This window comes from Malaclemys terrapin, chromosome 3, assembly GCF_027887155.1.
Source record: "Malaclemys terrapin pileata isolate rMalTer1 chromosome 3, rMalTer1.hap1, whole genome shotgun sequence".
NCBI classification, from domain to species: domain Eukaryota; kingdom Metazoa; phylum Chordata; order Testudines; family Emydidae; genus Malaclemys; species Malaclemys terrapin.
The window spans coordinates 56,505,304-56,527,035 of NC_071507.1; the positions used below are offsets into that span (position 1 = coordinate 56,505,304).

At 40.7% G+C, this 21,732-nt stretch overlaps 1 protein-coding gene across 6 annotated transcripts in view; it reads right to left on the reverse strand.

The window, feature by feature from the left end:
- The window catches only part of CLIP4 (CAP-Gly domain containing linker protein family member 4), a 75,364-nt gene that overhangs the window by 19,343 nt on the left and 34,289 nt on the right, over nucleotides 1-21,732 (reverse strand). For all 6 annotated transcript variants that reach the window (XM_054022044.1, XM_054022049.1, XM_054022043.1 and 3 more), the window contains exons 4-10: nucleotides 16,823-16,962; nucleotides 15,464-15,557; nucleotides 14,593-14,754; nucleotides 10,748-10,866; nucleotides 5,445-5,681; nucleotides 3,286-3,421; nucleotides 2,364-2,501 (exon numbers count right to left, since the gene is read on the reverse strand). In XM_054022044.1, the coding sequence (XP_053878019.1) occupies nucleotides 2,364-2,501; nucleotides 3,286-3,421; nucleotides 5,445-5,681; nucleotides 10,748-10,866; nucleotides 14,593-14,754; nucleotides 15,464-15,557; nucleotides 16,823-16,962 (1,026 nt within the window). The remainder of the gene's footprint in view (nucleotides 1-2,363; nucleotides 2,502-3,285; nucleotides 3,422-5,444; nucleotides 5,682-10,747; nucleotides 10,867-14,592; nucleotides 14,755-15,463; nucleotides 15,558-16,822; nucleotides 16,963-21,732) is intronic.

Here is a 21,732-nt window from a genome sequence, read left to right on the forward strand (position 1 = left end):
ACATTTGAGAAGCCTCTCAGGAGAACGGAATTTCTGTTGCAGGCAGACATGGTAAGCCGTAGACTTGTGGCAGCTTAAAACTTTAATATTAGCAATGGCCTCATTTCACATTGAAATCAATGTCGGTCCCTGCTGCCAGCAATTCGGCAAGCAGGAAGTCTGCTCCTGTCCCACACCCTCGCGGCTGTCCCCGGGAACGATCCCTTTCGGCTGCCCCTCTCCCGCCTCCACCGCGTGGCTGCAAACCAGCGGTTACAGTTCTGTAAAGGAACGGCAAAGCAGTCCCAACACTAACATTCCCCTACCTCATTCAAAGCAGGTCATCATGAGTGACATCACCCTCATGAGGATCTCTGACAGCGAGAAAGAGAGAATGCTCCGGGAAAGCCTGCAAAGACAGGGCCGTATGCCGCCATGCTGTGCAGAGCAATGATTCCAGAGTACTTGATAGTCTCGTGGCGTGGCAACGTGTCCTACTACGGAGGACCCAATAAGGCCGCTCTCCCCAAGAACCTAATGCAGCGGATTTCCAATTACCTCCAGGAGAGCTTCCTCGAGATGTCACAGGAGGATTTCTGCTCCATCCCCGGACATATAGACCGCATTTTACTGTAGCTGCTGTAGCAGTGACTAACCAGTAGAGCGGCTTGGGCAGGACAATCATGCAAAACCGGACATTGCTAGATTTTTTTTTCAATAGTTGCACTGCCCATGACTGAACCGTTAAGCTAATCAAACTAATCATGAGAAACCCATTTTTTAAATTGTTAATATTCCTGTTCTGTTACAAATAAATGTTTAGATTTTTACAACACTTACTGGCTGATCCTTCCCCAGATTCTGTGTCCGGGGTAACGGCTGGGGAGGGTTGGTAGGGGATCTCTGTAAGGGTGATGAAGAGATCCTGGCTGTCGGGGAAATCAGCGTTGTGAGCGCTGTCGACTGCCTCGTCCTCCTCATCTCCTTCCTCATCTTCCCCATCCGCTAACATGTCCGAGGATCCAGCCGTGGACACTATCCCATCCTCAGAGTCCACGGTCACTGGTGGGGTAGTGGTGGCGGCCGCACCGAGGATGGAATGCAGTGCCTCGTAGAAACGGGATGTCTGGGGATGGGATCCGGAGCGTCCGTTTGCCTCTTTGGTCTTCTGGTAGCCTTGTCTCAGCTCCTTGATTTTCACGCGGCACTGCGTTACATCCCGGCTGTATCCTCTCTCTGCCATGTCTTTAGAGATCTTCTCGTAGATCTTTGCATTCCGTCTTTTGGATCGCAGCTCGGAAAGCACGGACTCATCGCCCCACACAGCGATGAGATCCAAGACTTCCCGATCAGTCCATGCTGGGGCCCTCTTTCTATTCTGAGATTGCACGGCCATCACTGCTGGAGAGCTCTGCATCGTTGCCAGTGCTGCTGAGCTCGCCACGATGTCCAGACAGGAAATGAGATTCAAACTGGCCAGACAGGAAAAGGAATTCAAATTCAAATTTTCCCGGGGCTTTTCCTGTGTGGCAGTTCAGAGCATCCGAGCTCGTACTGCTGTCCAGAGCGTCAACAGAGTGGTGCACTGTGGGATAGCTCCCGGAGCTATTAGCGTCGATTTCCATCCACACCTAGCCTAATTCGACATGGCCATGTCGAATTTAGCGCTACTCCCCTCGTCGGGGAGGAGTACAGAAGTCGAATTAAAGAGACCTCTATGTCGAACTAAATACCTTCGCGGTGTGGACGGGTGCAGGGTTAATTCGATGTAACGGCGCTAACTTCGACATAAACGCCTAGTGTAGACCAGGCCTCAGAGTGTGTGTGCTATGGTAAGCCTTTCCCGAACAGTACATCAATATGTAATGTTAGATCCCCTTGGTATATTATACCACCAAAATGACCATTCACTGAGAATAGAACCTTTAGTCACTCTACCGATTCCCCTGGCTCAGCCCTAGAAAAAGTCATAGCAATTGTCTTATCAGAATTGGGCAACGGTGTAACCAGTCCCATCTCTTACCTTCCAGCAATCGATGTTACATCATGCTGCAGGGGACTGTAAAAAGGCATAACACAACAGTGCTCTAGTACAGTGACGTACCATATGGTAGAACATTAATTGTTACTGTGATTGAGCCATAGGGCCTGATCCTGAGCCATAAGCACCTGCAGTTCAAAGTTATTTCAATGTGAGCGACAGATGCTCAACACCTCTCAGCACCAACAACTTCAGTTAACGAGAAGGCATAATTAATAAATGTCATACTCCTTTCTTATTCCAAGAGGATGAATTAACTACAAGCTAGGATTTTAATATAAAGATATGCAAAATTACCGTCTGATTTTTGGAGAGACTAGCTTTATAACAAAAAAATATTTACCAGTATTCACTTTTGAAGTTATGTGCGTTACATCAATTTTCTTGGACTTGACCAAAGTAGATCGTGTGGAAGGACTTCTGACAAAATTCTTCTTGTGATCTGAAGCCTTACTTATTTTAGAAAGAGGTGCAAAGATACCTGGAGAATAAAAAAAAAGAGAGAGACGCATCTCTTTCTGTATGCAGTATGTAAACCAGGAGAAGCAGTCACGCAACAAAAAAAATCTAGCTATTCTTTCTTAGGTTACTCTGTTTAACGAAGTATCTCAGTACCTCAATTAATGGATTGTTATACTCACAGCTGGTGAGCTAGGGAAGTACGATTCCTATTTTATAGATGGGAAAGTCACTTACTCTATCCTGTGCCTCAGTGCTCTGCCCAGCATCACAAAGAATGCTGGTGGCTAAGCTGGAAACAGAGGTAGAACATCCCTCAGCACAAGCTCCTGCATCATCTCACAGGTGGAAATGAAATGCCAAGCAAATTTACAACACAGACACCTCAGTTTGACAAACAAAGAAGAGAGACTACATCACATTCCTTTGATGGAGAGAAAATTTTAAGAAGAATATATGAATGCTCCAATGAATCTCTTTCAAAGAGGAAGGCCAAGTAAGCTATGAGAGAAAATGTCAAATAGAAAAGAAACAATTACACTATGGCTGTGAGAAAAGCCAATAACCAATGAAGATACTACATTGCAGTTTCAAGGAAGTAATCAGAAATGGCTTCTTCTGCAACACTTAGAACTGATAAAGTTAGGAGCAGTTAAAGGAATTTACAAAATAGAAAAATCTGGGACAAACAATTTGAATTTATTGTCCCACAGACACCTCGTCTAATCGAACCAATATTTTTCCTTTTTTTTTTTTAAATTAAGGTTCCAAAGTATCTGTAAAACATCTAGAAAATAAAGTTATACCACATCTTGGTGCACACTTGAAGTACTGGACTTTTCCAACACTTCCGTCATTCTTTCCTTCTGGTTCATCCAGCTCTACACCAGCCCATTGCCCGCTGGCAAATTCTGTTGTGCCACAAAATCTTAATGTACCAACCTAAAGAAAAGAATTAACACAGAATGACTTTGTGAATAATAAATAAATACTATGTCTATTAGACACTATGTAAGATAGTAAGTCATCTCCAGATCGATGATCACTATACAGATTGCCACTTTCACATTCCTCTCCCTTCCTTGAGGGCAGAGATCCTTTTCCTTCAAAAATGCCAGCCAGTATGTGTTCTAAGATATAAGAGACACGACTAAGTCACCTGAGATTGAACAAAAGCAGCATTTTTTGGCAGTTATCAGAACAGAAAGAAGTCACAAACAAGATGTACCATTAGACAATGCCATCACTTCAGCAAAGTACTTCAGTGCACGTCTTACTAAGCAGGTTCATTCATTTTGACTTCAAAGAGTAACTCACCTGCTTAAAGTTAGGCACATGCTTAAGTATCCTGAAGAATACAGGCCTCTACCGGATGCAGAAGGCATGACTGAGGCCCAGGCCCACCCTCACGGGGAGGGAGAGTGCTTTAGTGCAATGTCAAAATAAAAACTAGCATTCTATGTATGTAACTGAAATAAGTAAAAATTTCTTTCTTCTTGTTCTGAGGTTTTATTGACTGGCAGCTCGAGTATTTTTGATGGCTGTTATTTTCTTCTTCGCTTTCATTGTGTAATGGTTTCTGGCTAAACAACTTTCCTATGTTAATTATCTTGTCAGAACAAGCAGTTTCTTGTATATATTTCAGTTAGCATGCCTTCTGTATAGCTAATGATTGTGTCACCTTTCCTGACCCAATTTCAGTAACATATCAAATGCAAATTCAAAATGGAAGCTGCTTCATACACTGCGAGGGAAAGTTTTTGAATTGAAAAGAACAAATTATCAATCTAAAGTTAATATAATAAAAATTAGAAAAATCAAATATGCAAGTACTGTCACAGGTGCATGAAAACCCAAATGCTGAATTCTGCTCTTATAAATAGATTTTTCTGCAAAGTTTGCATGTGTGCTTATGGCAATCTTTAAAAAAATCCTATAGCTTTTAAATCATTTCTAAGTCCTTGCTAACCTACAAGATGAGGAAAAAAGTATATGACTTCATATATACCAGGGGTAGGCAACCTGTGGCATGCGTGCCAAAGGTGGCATGCGAGCTGATTTTCATTGGCACTCACACTGCCCGGGTCCTGGCCACCGGTCCGGGGGGCTCTGCATTTTAATTTAATTTTAAATGAAGCTTCATAAATATTTTGAAACCTTATATAACTAAACTATTGTTGTCTGTAAAGTAAATATTATAGACTTATAGAAAGAGACCTTCTAAAAACGTTAAAATGTATTACTGGCACGCAAAACCTTAAATTAGAGTGAATAAATGAAGACTCGGCACACCACTTCTGAAAGGCTGCCGACCCCTGATATATACCAATATAGTTACCAATAGAACAACATTTTTCCAAACTTCTCTAGTTTAAAGCAATTAAAATTTGAGCTGCAGTTATTTAACTAAAGTTCTCATTATTCCTTAGATTATATTGCTACCTCTATAACACGGCAGTGTTTCATCAAAGAAGATGTTAGCTGCATTGTACCAATTAAATAACTAATGGCTAAGCAGAATTAAACGTACCTTTTACCAGTTTCTGGAATGGAAACTAGATTAATTCTACAGAATATAAATTCCTGTCACAAGATCCTGCAAATGGTATCTGTGAGCCCTGGCAGCATTTTGGATCCACACACTATAAAGTCTAAGACTCACTTATTTATTTTGATGGACTGTTAAGGGTTTGCAGGTACAAAATACAGATTTTGCCTGCCAAAACCTGCTTTTCACAACAGTGAAAAAGTTTCACTACTACATAAGCTTTCAGCTTCTCATGAGGGGATTTTCCTTTCAACCTGTTACCCAGCAATAGAAATATCTTCGCACCTCTACTGCCATCCGTATTTCATATCTTCCAGAAGTTATTTTACATTTACAGATAAGAAATCAGTTTCAAGCGTACTACAAATGCCCAATTCACAGGAGATTACTTGTGCAGTTTCAAATTTACTCACTTACCTTTTGTCCTGCTATAACAACACGATCTCCCAGTTTCAAGCCAAGTGACATAAGCATGGCCTTGCCAGTGACATGATCATAGTTTGGAAGCATGGCCTTTGAGATGTCACATGACAGAGGCACTGCATCCAACAGCATCTGCTTGATTTCTTTTGCACTTGCTGCAGCATCTGCCATCTCCAATGGCATATCTACTGGATCAGGAACCACGTCTGCTGGAATCTGTCCTTTGTCATTCTACATAAACAAGGTAGAATAATGAAAAGACTTAACATAAAGACAGGCCAGAACTTGGCTGTGCAGAAGTAGTGTCCATTTATAAGATTTAAAATCCCCTTGCTACCTTTTTTGTTGTTGTTGTTGTTAGTAACCAGCAGCCAAAATTTTCAAACATGTATATATATAATAATATAAAATAAGCATTTGACTGAGACAAAATACAGCATTTTAAAGTGCATGTTATGAAGGACTAAGAAAACAGACTGCAATGATCTGAAAGTTTCCATACCATCATTGACACACAAACTAAGGATTCTCCAAGTGGCCTTAATACAATTTATATTTGCTCGCTGAAAAAGAATTATATTATATATAGTCCCTGGAACTAGTTGACCAAGAGCAGCCCACTGAAAAGCTACTAGCTGGCAATGGCTTTCCATCGTTACCAAATTTGATATGGTGAGCCAAACCATGGTCTATGCTACAATTTTTGACAAGGTTTTTAACTAGGTTGTGCTATGCTTGGCTCTAACATGGCTTGTGTCTGTTCACAACACTGGATGCCTAGTATTTGGTTAGTAACTAGGGAGCTAACAATGCTTCATTCTCAGTGCCTAAGTTGCCACATCGTTGTAGCCCAGTTTACTGGTCCTCCTGTCTCTCAGTTATGTGCTAGTGCATCCCAACGTACACTGTCCAGATGCTGCATGCATGCATCCTGGAAACTTTATTTCAAGACAATATAAAACAGCTACCTAGACTTTCCCAGAAGGCAGGATACAAAGACTGTTAGACAGCATGGTAGCTGCAACAGACACAAACAAGGTTGCCATGACTGTATGTGAAAACAGCTGCCTCATGGACAATTTAGCTATGCTTGTTGTAATCAAGGTCAGATTATTATTTAGCATTTATATTATGATAGCATCTAAAGGATAACAGGTTGAGATCCAGGTTGGGACCCACTGTAAAAAACATGATAAATGACAGTCCCCACAGTGCAAATGAGAGCTGTACTTTAGTATTGACAGGCCTTAGAAGACAGACATTCTATGTGTGGAAAAACATTGACGCTCTTAGTCTAGCTCCTAATGGACAGTGCAATCCAAGTACATGCACTAACAACTGATGGAGCATGAAGACTGACCCACAATGAAATTTTTAAAATGAGCAAATCAAACACTTCTAGAAGCATTTACAATTGAGACTGTTAAAGGTTTAAAACTGGCTCTCTCATTCAGTATCAGCAGAAGTCCAAATGGCAACTACAAGGAACATGCAAGTTTGGATATGTTTCAGAGTAACAGCCGTGTTAGTCTGTATCCGCAAAAAGAAGAACAGGAGTACTTGTGGCACCTTAGAGACTAACAAATTTATTAGAGCATAAGCTTTCGTGGACTACAGCCCACTTCCGAAGAAGTCCATGAAAGCTTATGCTCTAATAAATTTGTTAGTCTCTAAGGTGCCACAAGTTTGGATATTGTGATGGAAGATCTTATGGAATTATTTTAAAATAATACAGTAAGCTCTTTCATTTTCTCTCTTTAGTAACATGGTCCAGGCACACCCACAATTTGCCACAGACCGATTGTTTTTAGCAGAACAGCTGTAGGAGGAAAACATGCAAGAGCTTGTGGAAGATCGTTAAATATGATAGGTGTGGCAAAATCTCTCCTTTTTTCCAGGGATCACTAGTTGAGGCGGTACCCATTAAACTGTTTTGAAGCCATACAACTGAATGTATAAAGGCAAACAAGGCACTATTCTAAATGAACACATTGATAATTATAACCAAAATCCCACATTTTAATATTTCAAAAACTCCAAATCTTTTCTTTCTTAGGAGCGGCTATTGCAGAAGCCACCCTTGTTTCCTTAAGAACAAAGTCAGAGTTACTAATCTGCAATATGGGAGATTCAGGTTCAGCATCCACCACAAGACTCTTTCCCCATGCACAAGTGGCATTCAGATCTGTCAGAGAGACTGTGTTTGGGCTCATGTGATTAGGGCAAGACTATTAATACACAGCATTTGTGATGATCTTAGGTTGCATTCCTATGTTTCTGAACAGAGGTACAGCTGTGTGATAATGGCTACTTTAGGGGACAAAGGAGCACTAACCAATAAAAAGACAGGCATTCATACAGTAATGGGAAAATTTGAGGAATGTGGCTAAACTGACTTTTAGACAGAACTGGATCTTGACAGAAATCTAGGGTTGGATACATAACAGATCACAACTGCCCCAAAAGGAAAATCTTCCAAAATGAATTACCAATGACTTTCAGGCAATACCACTCAATATAATACATTTTCACCTGACCAAAACCCAGGACTGGTTGTTACTCTTTTGTGTGTGTGGCTATTTTTCTTAAATGAACATAGACAAGTTAGGTCTGCTGGTGAGAGAGACAAACTTTTGAGCTTACACAGAGCTCTTCTTCAGGACTGGTAAATGTATTCAGTGGGTATGTCTATGCTGCAATTAAAAACCCATGGCTGGCTCATGTCAGTTGACTCAGGCTCACAGGGTGCAGGCTAAGGGGCTGTTCAATTATGGGATAGTATAGACACTGGGGCACACAGTTACCTGAGCCCTGCAAGCCAAGGTGATAGGGGCCAGCCATGGGTTTTTCATTGCAGTGTAGGTATATGCAGAGCGTCACCTTGTATTTAGCGGTGAAAGATTACTTAGCATACGCAGTTATACACATCTTACAAAGAACCTTTCAAGGGACCATTCAAGGTGAGGTGGCCAGTTAACACCTCTCCAATCACAGTGGGAAAGGAAGAAAAAGAAAAGCTGGGGGGAGAGGACGTTGTTACAGATTGTTGTAAAAAGCCATGAATTCAATGTATGTATTTAGTTCATGGTTTTTAGTATCTAGCAAAATTACAAATTTAAGTTCCCAGACTCATCCTTTGAAGGTGTTATGCAGATTTCCTTTGAGGATGAGAACAGAGAACTCAGATAATCACACACCCCAGCTTTTCCCCCTCCCTCATTTCCTCCTTATGACTGGAGAGGTTAACTGGACACTTCACCTTGAATGTTCCCTTGAAATATGTGTTAACTACTTATGCTAAACAATCTGTTCAGCCTTGTATTCAGAGTGTCACAGCTAAATACACTTCCCAGACCGGAAGGAGAGCTCTGTGTAAACATGACTTTCTCATCAACCACCTTGTCTTCCTTACATCCTGGGACCAACAGGGCTACAACACCACTGCATACAAGTTTTCTTAAATGACAGTCAATTAAAATGATGTTTAAAAAAAGTGAACAGTACAGAGTTTAAGCATAGAAGTTTCTGATTATCAGGGAATAACGTACAGATTATCAAGGGGTGCGAAGTTCAGCTTAAGATCAGGTGGCGTAAGGAATACATAATCTGCAATATCTCTGATTGGGGGTAAAAGGTTGACGGGTCAAAGTACAGACATTGAGATATGAGGGTATGATATTCATGTAATAGCTATGTTCGGGTGTTGAGTATAATGAGTGGATACGATGATGAGGATGAGTTGACCCTTATTTGGTGAGATTTAATGTTCAGGGAGTTTATGATTCCAGTTCATATGGCCCAACGGATAAAGTCTCTCGGTCCCTTTCTTGTAGTCGAAGACACTACACTCTTGAATGAACTCGCACAGGAAAATCACAAAAGACAAAAAATCCCTTACACCTATGACAGGTTTCAGAGTAGCAGCTGTGTTAGTCTGTATCCGTAAAAAGAACAGGAGTACTTGTGGCACCTTAGAGACTAACAAATTTATTAGAGCATAAGCTTTTGTGGACTACAGCCCACTTCTTCGGATGCATACAGAGTGGAATAAATATTGAGATATATATACACACATACAGAGAGCATAAACAGGTGGGAGTTGTCTTACCAACTCTGAGAGGCCAATTAAGTAAGAGGAAAGAAAAAAAAAAAAACCTTTTGAAGTGATAATCAAGCTAGCCCAGTACAGACATATACAGAAGTATTCTCACACTTCTTATCAAACTGTCTGTACTGGGCTAGCTTGATTATCACTTCAAAAGGTTTTTTTTTTTTTTTTCTTTCCTCTTACTTAATTGGCCTCTCAGAGTTGGTAAGACAACTCCCACCTGTTTATGCTCTCTGTATGTGTGTATATATATCTCCTCAATATTTATTCCACTCTGTATGCATCCGAAGAAGTGGGCTGTAGTACACAAAAGCTTATGCGCTAATAAATTTGTTAGTCTCTAAGGTGCCACAAGTACTCCTTTCTTCTTACACCTATGGACCACCACTTTTCACAAGTGATCACTGCATATCTGACCTTTCAACACTCATCCTTAAAGAAAATCTGTGCAACACCTTCAAAAGGCAAGCCTGGAAACTTAAATTCATAACACTGCTAGACACTAAAACCAAGGACATGGCTCATTACAACAACCTAACATACACCAGCCTGCTAACCCTCAATGGCCCACATCAAACCCCTTTGCATAAACAATCTAACCCTTATTGCCCACTCTATGGGCTTGTCTACATTATCCGCTGGATCAACAGGCAGCAATCGATCCAGCGGGGGTCAATTTATCACATCTAGTCTAGCCACGATAAATCGATCACCGAGTGCTCTCCCGCTGACTCCGGTACTCCACCCGGGTGAGAAGCGCAGGCGGAGTCGACGGGAGAGCGTCAGCCATTGACTTACTGCAGTGAAGACACCACAGTAAGTAGATCTAAGTACGTCGACTTCAGCTACATTATTCACGTAGCTGAAGTTGCGTAACTTAGATCGATCACCCTCCTCCCCACCAGTGTAGACCAGGCCTATTTCAAGGGACCTCCTAACGTTACCCATTATGCTTAACTGTGTCCCAACTTGTATTTAGCACAGAAACGCTGATTTCTTTCCCCAGACATTAAGAACTCTGGGTAGTTTTGAAAGCTTGAATCTTTCGCCAACAGAAGTTGATCCAATAAAAGATATCTTTGCTACCTTGTCTCTCTGATATTCTGAGACCAACCTGGCTACAGCAACATTAAACAGTCAAAATAATTACTTTTCATCCTTTTGATTCATCTGAAATCTTACACCTTACCCTAAAGGCAGGATTCGCTCCATGTTCCAGTAAACACTTCACTGCTGCAGTACACAAGTTAAACGCAGCAATATGCAAAGCTGTTCCAAAATCAAAGTCACTGCAGGTGGCATCCACATCTGCAATTAAACATCACATGAGTGAGAATGGAAGAGGTGTTACTTGAAACATTTCAACATATAAATAAGCACTATTATCTGTAACCCAGATGCTAGTTACATATATAGACACACACATATATATATTCTTTACAAACTCCCATCTTCTACCTTAGTTACCTCCTATAATTGCATAATGCTAACTAATAATAGCTAAATAGCAGATCGCATCTAAGACTGAGCATTCTGGGTAAGTAACAAGATGCTTGTACATTTATATTTCTATTCGTTGTTTAAACATGTAAAAACTTTGAAAAAGGTTCATTTTCCACACAACTGTGTTCTTTTTTATTGGGCAAACACTGATTGCACCCCCGCTTCCTGTATTTACTTCATAAAAAGCAAATGAATTAGTGATAATAAAGGGTCTTAGATTGACAGTTTACAGAATGAAATGTTATAATCCAATCAAGAATGGGTACAGTATAATATAAATTCCCCCAGATTACCCCAATGTGCCTCAACCTCCTTTTGGAGCAATTACTTTTATCTGATAGAAAAGAGTTCAGTCTCAATATCCAAGCAATCTTTGGCATCAACACTGAGGCTAACAAAATGGGTGCCAGTTCAGGATGTAGACATTTGTCCACAACTCCAACTCATTTCACATACGGTACCAAGCAACCTTCATGTGACTTTCAGATGTTACTAATCTAGTTCAAATTTGAACCAGTGGCCATGAAAATGGACACAGAACCTTTCAACTCTGAGCTATCTAACTTCAGAAAGGTTGTATACATGGCATATCAAAGCACACCAGTGCTCTAATGTGTTGCATTCTAACTGCCCCATGTAGACCCTGCTGGCATACTTTAAAAAGTATCTATTTTGCGTTAACATAGTCCTGTTTGAAATGGGACTACACCAATATGAACTAGGTACCTTTATATATGAGCTTGAAATTACTATTATCAGTAAAATATCTAAGATAATCCATCTATAAAACCAGGCAAATTTGCATGCCTAGTTAGGTTACCAACCAGACATTTCCATGTCCATATATGGCCTGATTTTCAGAAGTGCTAAATACAGACATCACCAACTAAAGTCAATGAGAGTTACAGGTGTTCGGCACCTCTGAAAATCCAGTCTTTTTTTTTTTTTTTAATGAAAGCCTTCAAATATATCTATCAGACCACCATCATGTCCTCAAAACTTAGTCACACACTTTGATATTATTAGCATTACCCCTTTATTGCATTGTACATAGACTTTGTAAATTTGCACAACATACACCCCTATCCCGATACAACGCTGTCCTCGGGAGCCAAAATATCTTACTGCGTTATAGGTGAAACTGCGTTATATCGAACTTGCTTTGATCCGCCGGAGGGCGCAGCCCCCCCCCCCCCCCCCCCCCCCCGGAGTGCTGCTTTACCGCGTTATATCCAAATTCGTGTTATATCGGGTCACGTTATATCGGGGTAGAGGTGTATATGAAAACAAAAGTACACAGACAAAACCTGGAGGCATGTTTACACACATTTCCAGCTTAACTAGGTGGCCTGTATAATTACGTGGGAACTATCTGAAGGGAAAGAAATATGCAGCAATACAGTTTGTTGTGAATGATGTATATGGGATTATATACCAGAAGCATGACACATAAAAACATTATTTCATTCCGAAGGAATGAAAGAGTTCTCATATCTGAATATGTTTGCCAATTTGAGGATAAACCAGTTCTCTATATAGGTTCACTCTAAAATTCTTAGAATTGAGATTATAACATGAAGGCATGCAGGGCATTTTACTGCTGCAGTACATCAAACTCGTGGTAACTGGTTCTTCTTTGGAAGAGTGTTTCTAAATTCATGCCATAGTCATTACACCTTTTGCTTGAAAGGTTACGTAAATCTTGTGACTTTTTTTTCCAGAACAGTATGGACCCCTCCAAGGTACACTTGGGTCCCTCCACACAGCTCACTGCAAACCAAAAAAACTATGTTTTGTTTGTACATGCATACTTGTTTCTCCACAAGATCTGAAATGAAATAGCCACATTCTTATGGAACAGTCTGCCCAATTAAGTCTTGTTCCCCAAATGTTAAGAGTATCTCTTACACTAATCCAAACCTCCTGACACATTAAGTCAACTAATAGAAACTGTGCCAGGCAGATTGTTTTATAAACATCTTAGGGCAATCACATTTTTCTTAGGTTGTGGGTGTTACGCATATGGGAGCTGATGAGGGGCACGTCATTTGCCCAGATACCTTTTCTTTGATGTCTGGACAAAACCCTGCCCTTCCTTGGAGCAGCTGTGCATGAGAACTGAACAAGTACGAGGCCAGGTGTTTGGCACAAGAGCCATTCTGCTGCTGCAAGTCATGAAGAGGGGGGGGGGGGAGCTGTTGCAACATGATGTTGACTGCTTTTCTGAATATGAGCAATAGTGGTTTGTCTCTTGTTGCTGGCTACAGTTTGTTGCCCCTAGACTCTCAGGAAATATGGTGCATTAGAAGGGAGAATTCTGGCTAGCGTTCGAGCACTGTGGAAAGATCCAGGCTTTCCTCAAGCGGTGACAGGAATTCAAAGGGAAAGGAGCTCGCTACAACACCAGAATCCAGGACTTTGCCTTTTAATTGTACCCCTAGATATGAGCGCCCGCCCACCCTCCATTTGTTTTTGAGAGATGCTAAAGCAGTCACTAGCACCTATGCTTATCGATGAATACTCTGACAATTCCTTATGCAAGATCTGGTAAACAAACCCTGTGTGTCTACATGACGTTTTTAGACATAAAATGGGGCATTAAGTTGTCAATATTTATAAAAGGACATCTTTTCAGTTCTAAAAATGAAGTCTTTTTAATTACCGCTAGTTAAAAAGAGGCATCTGACAACTCTACAAGACAGCACAACCAGAAGAATGTTTATTTAGTACAATGCACAAACTGTTTATTGGTGTAGATATTCATGCAGATTAGGAACACAGTAATATTGGCTTCTGCTTCAGAAACCAGTGTCAGTTACCTTTTGCATTAATATACTGGGTTAGACTTTGATTATTAATTTATACTATTATTTGCAGAACTTTAAATGCATTTATAACTACCAGTGGAGTCTCCCATCCCAATCTGTACCCATTTTACTATCTCAGATATGACACTTTAGTTGCTTCATTTTTAAATGGGCAGTGGAGGTGAGACATATGAACACATCAATAGCAGCTCCAATTGCTAGCAGCATGCATCTTTTTCACCTTCTGTTACGTACTCCAGAACTGATCTACCCCATAGCCTGCTTCTTCCTTTCTGAGTCTGCCTCTTGATCATAAGGGCACCCTCAGAAAGCCTGAGATTTCACAAATAGAACAGTTGTGCTTGTTTCTTCACATCTGCTCTTTCACTCTGTCAGCAAAAGTTTAGAGATAAGTAAACTGATGTTATATTACCCTCCCCCCGCCCCCATTCCCTCACTTCCCATTCACTATTTATGAAGTCTGATCCCATCATACTCCCTCTTCTTTAAAAACAACCTGGCCTATGCACTACAGCATAAACTCAGTTCAGAGAAAATGGACCAAAAAAGCAAACTAAAGAGAATGAGAAATTACTTTAAAAAAAAATTATGGGAAAGTGCAGCTTTCATCTATGCCTACACAACCCCATTTACTGGATGGGTCAGTTAACTGAAAGGCAGAATGGCATACTATCTAAGAAAACTGATACTTGATAACACCTACCTTTGGGCTTTGCATTTTTCAAAATAACTCTAATAAGTTCTGGAACATCAAAGTAGGCAGCATAATGCAAGGCATTCATATTTGTCCAGCGACTACGCAAACTGGTATCTGCACCCAGATCAATAAGGTGAGAGGCGAATTTGGCAGCAGTCTCAACATCACCTGTAAAGCAGATTTTTTTTTAAAAGTTGTTTTAAATGGTAGTTAAGAGTTTAATAGTGTGGTATAAATATACCAGCCTAGATATCACATATAATGCATTAGAAAACCTTTGTGTTCCAAATTATGGCTACACAGAGCAAAGCCTATAGAAAGACATTTTGCTACAAAAAGGCTCTCTTGAAAATTAGGCGTCAGAGACAGGTCAGGGAGGTGGTGGAGTGAGGCTCCACAATGCTTAATTTTCAGACCTTCTGCCAGCAAAGTTAAAGCTCCATCAGCCAACCCACCTCCTTTTGCTGGAGCAGAGTGGACAACTGGGTTCAGTATCAGTGTAAAAAGGTACTTTGATAAAAGCCAACAGGAGTCAACAAGAAAGAGAGGGCTAAATGCACTCTTATTTCCTATAAATGTACATGAAATGCAACCAAAAATTCCTTTTCTCTCCCAAGGAGCCTGAGATTTCAATATTACCAAGCGAGAAACCTCTCGGTTATGTTTAGTTTTTTTAATTGGTATTAATACATAAAATAATTTCTGAATCATCCCTTCTAACAGCCAATAAGGCACTATACAAATAAAATGTTTACAAGAGTTAAGGCTAAGCACTAGCAAATTTACTATAAGGAACAATTTTCAAACAGAAGAGGGGTAGACTCTGATTTATCAAGGCAAACAGTTCCATTTCTAATTTCTATTTTTCTTTACTCACCAATACCATGAGCCCCTGACTTGCAGGTGTAATGTAAGAGAGTCATATCAGTCAGTCCATCTCTATCATTCACACTGCAGCCTCTCTTAATGATCTGCAGAAAAACAGCACAACTGGTGTAATTATTGAATACATTCTGCTTTCACACATAGACTTATGCATTTGTTGCAGTGGAGACTAGCAAAGCAGTTTGCTAAGGTGCATTACCAGTACAATGTACAGTAGAATCTCAGAGTTACAAACACCAGAGTTACAAATTGACCTGTCAACCACACATCTCATTTGGAACCGCAAGTACCCAATCAGGCAGCAGAGACCCCCCCCCCCCCCAAAAAAAGAGCAAATACTATACAGCACAGTACTGTTAATGTAGTAGTAAATGTAAACTACTAAAAAAATACAAGGAAAGTTTAAAAAAAGAGATTTGACAAGGTAAGGAAACTTTCTGTGCTTGTTTCATTTAAATTAAGATGGTTAAAAGCAGCATTTTTCTTCTGCATAATAAAGTTTCAAAGCTCTATTAAGTCAACATTCAATTGTAAACTTTTGAAAGAACAACCATAACGTTTTGTTCAAAGTTACAAACAACCTCCATTCCCGAGGTGTTCGTAACTCTGAGGTTCTACTGTAGTTATGTATAACTCAGCAAAATGGATACTTAGTCATTTGTATCTATCATTATTAACCTTCAGTGCTTACTGGTTTTATATCATTTTTCCATCATTAGCACCAGCTTGGCTTTAATGTGTTGAAGAGCTAACTGTTCCAGTTCAGATGCAATGCATCCCAGGAAAACTAAATCGGTTTAAAACACTAATTTTGCTTCCTCACCCACATTTTAATCGTTTGGTCCCCCAGTACCCTGATAAAACCTGTAGTTATGATGCTGTATGAAGAATGCATGCTGGACTATCTGGAAAAGCCTACACAACCTGATGAAATAAGGAAAAAGACTTCCGCTTCCAAGTGACTTAGTTGCTTTTGCAAGTCCCACCTTTGTCAGAATTTTAAAAGTTACTGTAAACAGAAAAGTGGAAGATGGGAAATCCTAATCATTTTAGTTCCAAAAAGAACTTCTCTATTTGTTTCTTCAACCCATACTTGCTTCCTTCTCACAATTTTCTTGAATAGTTATATACTGATCTTCCTTCTCTTTCGCAAAGATAGCTGAACGTCACCTCTACTGTATTGGTGCCTATATCACTGTTATACTGGTCAGTAGCTATGTGCTATAAGGCAAAAACAATCTCTTGAACCTATTATTTCAGCTATTAAATAAGATCAGTTCTGATCATTATCAACACTATACCATTTTTCTTGAACACTGAAACTGTTCAGGAATCCTCCTTCATTTCTCACCTCATTTCCAATTATATCGATATTCTGCTGGACCTGTGGGACCCATTGCCGTAAGATGGCGAACAATTCAGAGACTGATGTTTTAGGGTTGAAAAGAATTTCTTGGCATGCTGCATCATTAGGATCGAAGAAGGAGAACTCTGGTTTTTAAGAAAAGATTTGGAGTATTATACGCAAATTTGGGTATTAAAATGCTTCAACAATGCATCTACTTTTCAAAACTTTTTTGAGGCAAGAAGTAGAGAGGAGATGCACAGATCTGAACTTCAGAATCACAAGCAAATTCAGCCTCTTCCCTTAACTTTTTATCTTTTCTTCTCATTGAGGCCTTATCTACACTTTGCGAAAGCCATAATTCAGCAATCAGCATAGCTGTATTGGTGCTCTGGGGCTGAGTTTTAAGTTTAGACAAGGACATACAAGTGTTTGCAACAATTATGCTAACAGACATTTACCCATGCTTCAGGCTGGTCACAGATTGCTGAATCAAAGCTATTCTTGAGCGCAGACAAGCCCTTAGTAGATTCAATTACAGTGATGGAACCTGCACTTGCTTACTCAACGTTATGAACCTGCCCCTCCCTCCCCCAAAAAATAATATCACAGAAAAACCATGCACACTTATACATGACATCCAGGAGAACAGAAATAAAGAATAATCAGGATAATAAGGGAAAGGCATTCACTACAACCCAAAATGCAGGCATCAAAGATACAGTCTTCCAGATTAAAAACCTATGTATGTCCCCCACCAACACAAGGTAGTATGCTGTGTATTAGTGAAAATTTTTAAACCCTGAAAATAAGAATTTGGATAGCTATGATTATTTGCAGGAGGAATGGAAACGAGATGTGTCTTACTCAGCCAATGATTGGAAACTGGAAATCACTGAACTTTTATCACCCCAAAGGCTACTATGGTGCTGCCTTCTAAAAGGTTTATAATGAATGCACAAAATGTCAACTTGTCTTGCATCAGTTGCAGATACAGGGCTAAGCTGGACAGAGATATTACTCTGAGTAAATATAGGTCTCAGACTTCTGGGACAGGGCTGAGAGCATGACACTGGAGGAGTTGAGATGGTATAAACTACCTCTGGATGCATCGCCACGACTTTTCCCCAAAAAAGTGAGACTCACTACAACTTCAATTGGGTCAAGAGAGAAAGCAAATGAGGAGCGCACACATCAATATTCTAAAGCTTCTTTCATCACGTCCCCTTGACTCCAAAGGGCAGAAAACAGTGTAGAGCTTCAAAGCTATTTACCACTTAGCAATTCTAATTCAAATCCAAATTCTGTCAAAAATCTCAACTCTCAGCAGCACTCAAGCCTTGCTTCTTAACACAAGCTACCCTGCACCAACAAATCATATAGCTTTGGGAATAAGTAGAACGTACCCATTATATTTATCCTCTTTCTGGGCCCAAGAAAATCTCATGCTGAAAGCTATCACAGCAAGTCACAAGCAGACAGTGGCCTAGCCATGATTATCTCCCATGTATCTCCTCCAGATCTCTAAACTGCTAGGAAGTTGTTTCTCTATTATGTACTGGAAGGCAACTTTTTAATATAACATAACAACCATTTGGATAAAAAAAACTATAGTATCCCAAACAAATACTGAGGAGAGAAACTAATAAAAAGCGTATACCAGTTCACCAGCTATGATATCCATACCAGTAAACAGTAAAACGTTTTATAAACCTGACAGATAAACAGCACAACCACCACCATACACAGGAAGAAAGGAGCTGATAGGAGGCTAAAAAGCAGATCCAATACCCTTGGTTCTTACCTAGTACCTGCTCTCTCAAGGCGCACACACATTGCTGAAGCTAAGCTCTAGATACCATTAAGAGGTAATCAGAGAGAGTACCCGGGCTGAGCAGAAATAACGACCATTTTGGTATGGTTATGGTTAAACAGGTGACTGTAAAATGGCATCTTTGTACTCATCACAGTGGCTACATAATCTAATGGCTAAAGCATGGGATTGCAAGTCAACAGGAATGGGTTTCTCTACTACACCTCTACCCCGATATAACGCGACCCGATATAACATGGGTTCGCAGAAATTGCGGTAAAGCAGCACTCTAGGGGGCGGGGCTGTGCGTTCTGGGGGGTCAGCGTGTTTGGCTCCGACACGCGGCTCTGAGTGGCGTGTTAAGGGTGGGAGGCAGGCTGGAGGTGGGTGGGCAAGTGGGGTGAGGAGGCGAATGGGGAGCGGCAGGCAGGAGGGGGGTGAGGAGGCAAGCGGGTGGGAAGACGGCTAGGAGAGCGGCGGGGGCAGGGAGACGTGCCGGACAGACGATGAGGAGACTAGCGGGGAGGCGAGTGATGGGTGGGTGGCGGGTAGGTGGGGTGAGGACACGAGCGGCGGCCGGGCGGGTGGGAGCGCTAGGTGGACAGTGAGGAGACTAGCGGGGAGGCTGATTTGTCCCGGGCCCCGCACCCCCTCTAGGGACGGCTCTGACACGCTGCTCTGAGAGGCGTGTTAAGGGTGCCAGGCTGGGGCGTTGGATAAGGGGCAGAGGGTCTCGGGAGGCGGTCAGGGGACAAGGAGCGGGGGGGGGGGCGCGGTTGGATGGGTCAGAGGTTCTGAGGGGTCAGCCAGGAGGCGGGAAATAGGTGGGGGTCGGATGGCGGCGGGGCCAGGCTGTTTGGGGAGGTACAGCCTTCCCTACCCGATATAACGTGGTTTCACCTATAACACGGTAAGATTTTTTGGCTCCCGAGGACCGCGTTATATCAGGGTAGAGGTGTACTACTACACTAATGCCCTGTGAGACTTTTGGTAAGTCTCTTCACGTTTAGTGAAAAAGAGGATAATGCCCTTCATCGTCCCATGCCTCAGTTTCCCCCAAAATCTAAAATGAAAACGCCACATGCCACACTTAAATCTCCAATAGAGTTGAGGAATAAACAAATATTTGTTAAATGCTTTGAGATCCTCTGACAGAAGAAGTTATAACTATATTATTGACAGTTCTGCTCACTTGTTCAGATTTTCTTCTCCATTACAGTGTTATAATAGGTTAAAAACAGTGTTTCAGAGTGAAGCTGGAATAAAGCTGGTAAGGTAGAGTTCAGACTCACTGTGCGTATTCAAATCTGTTTATTATTTTGATACAAATAAAGGTTAGTTATTAATTTTTATTCCTGATAGCGTCAGACAGCTCTGGAAGTGCGAGAGAATTGTTATCTGAATGGAGAAGCATTAGTGTTAAATAATGTACAGACCAGAAAGTGTACAGTTAAGCTTTCAGATCCCAGACTTAGTTCGTGGTGCTGGTAGTTAAAAAGAAATTATCTTTTTAACTGGTAAACTGAGCAACTTAGCTATGGAAAGTTAAGAGAACAAACATGAACCCCATGACTCAATTTTTACAGAGTCCTTTCAGCATGTAACAAAAAAACAAAACTTTGAACACGAAGTCATATATAGGAGTCTATAAATATTAGCGCAAACCCCTACATTATTTACGTTAGGGAATTGCCCAGAACCCCAAACATGGATCAAGCCCCATTGTGCTAAGTAACAAAGACAACAGTTCCTGACCCAGAGAGCTCACAATTTGGATTTCAGACAGACTTCAACAGGTGGACAAAATAGAAATCATGTGGTATGGGAGATCAGATGAGGTTACATTTAAACGAAGTTCAGCAGAACAACAGAAGTCCCATCTCACCACTAGCCTAACTACTGCCTAACTGGTGACTTGTGTCCCTTCCCTGCTCTGCCTGCCTCCATATCACAAGAAGATTTTAAGGAAAGATACAGAGTAGGGTGGTGCCTTTACATATTCAGATAGGGAGGTTTTCCCACACACACAGGGTGCAGAATGGGAGAAACCAGGGAGGTGCTTGAGGGAGAAGTGGAAAAACAGGCAATCTAGGCCAGCATCACTGGCAGAAATGATTGGCTCATTGAGTAAGTAGATCTATCAAAAAAAATGGGACTAAGCAATAAAAGATACATATTCACATATTAAAATACAGCATGTTCAATCCTTAAAACCTTAAATCCCAGATCCTCACACCAGCAATTGAGATTGGTCTCAAGAACATTAATTTTCCTGAACATAGAATACTACAGTGTTCAGCAGCATGGAAGTACAATAAAGATATGTTATATGGAATCAATGCCTGGGGAAACCAGAATTGAAAAATAGCTTTTTACACTTCCCAAGCACCCTTGATATCTGAAGGGAGGGTAAAGATTTTCTTAAACATTTCCAATTAATCACTAAATCAAATGGGACAATATTTATTTAACCTGTTTCAAATATATAACTATTTTCAAAGGATGAATATAAAGACAATTTAATAATATCTCAAAAAGGCAAATTCCACTATCTTTATGGAAGTTATACTGTTCTCCTTAGTAATGAACACAATGTTTCCAAGAGAAGTTTTCTTCCCCCTGAAAGTCCCACTGTGTGTTTCGAAAATGGAGTACTTATGGGGCCTCTCCCACTAGAAATCTGGTAAATTCTTAAAAGTGATTTTAAAATATTTTCAGGCACTGCACCTGCATTTGAGTCAACCTACCAATTTCTGTGGATTTACAGACCTTTCTTTTTAAAAAAAAAAAAAATTTAGACAACTTTCACTTCCAAGTTGACGTGTGAGGAGCCTACAAAAACCAGGTGAAGGTCATGGTAACTGAATGTGCAGAAGAAATAGCAAAACTGACTGAAAACAAAGTGCTTTGAAATGTACAAACTAGAAAATATTTTTCCACTAATTTCACTTGTAGAAATTTCAGGTATTACACCTCTACCTCAATATAACGCTGTCCTTAAGAGCCAAAAAATCTTACCGCGTTATAGGTGAAACCGCATTATATCGAACTTGCTTTGATCCACCGGAGTGCGCAGCCCCACCCTCCCGGAGCACTGCTTTAC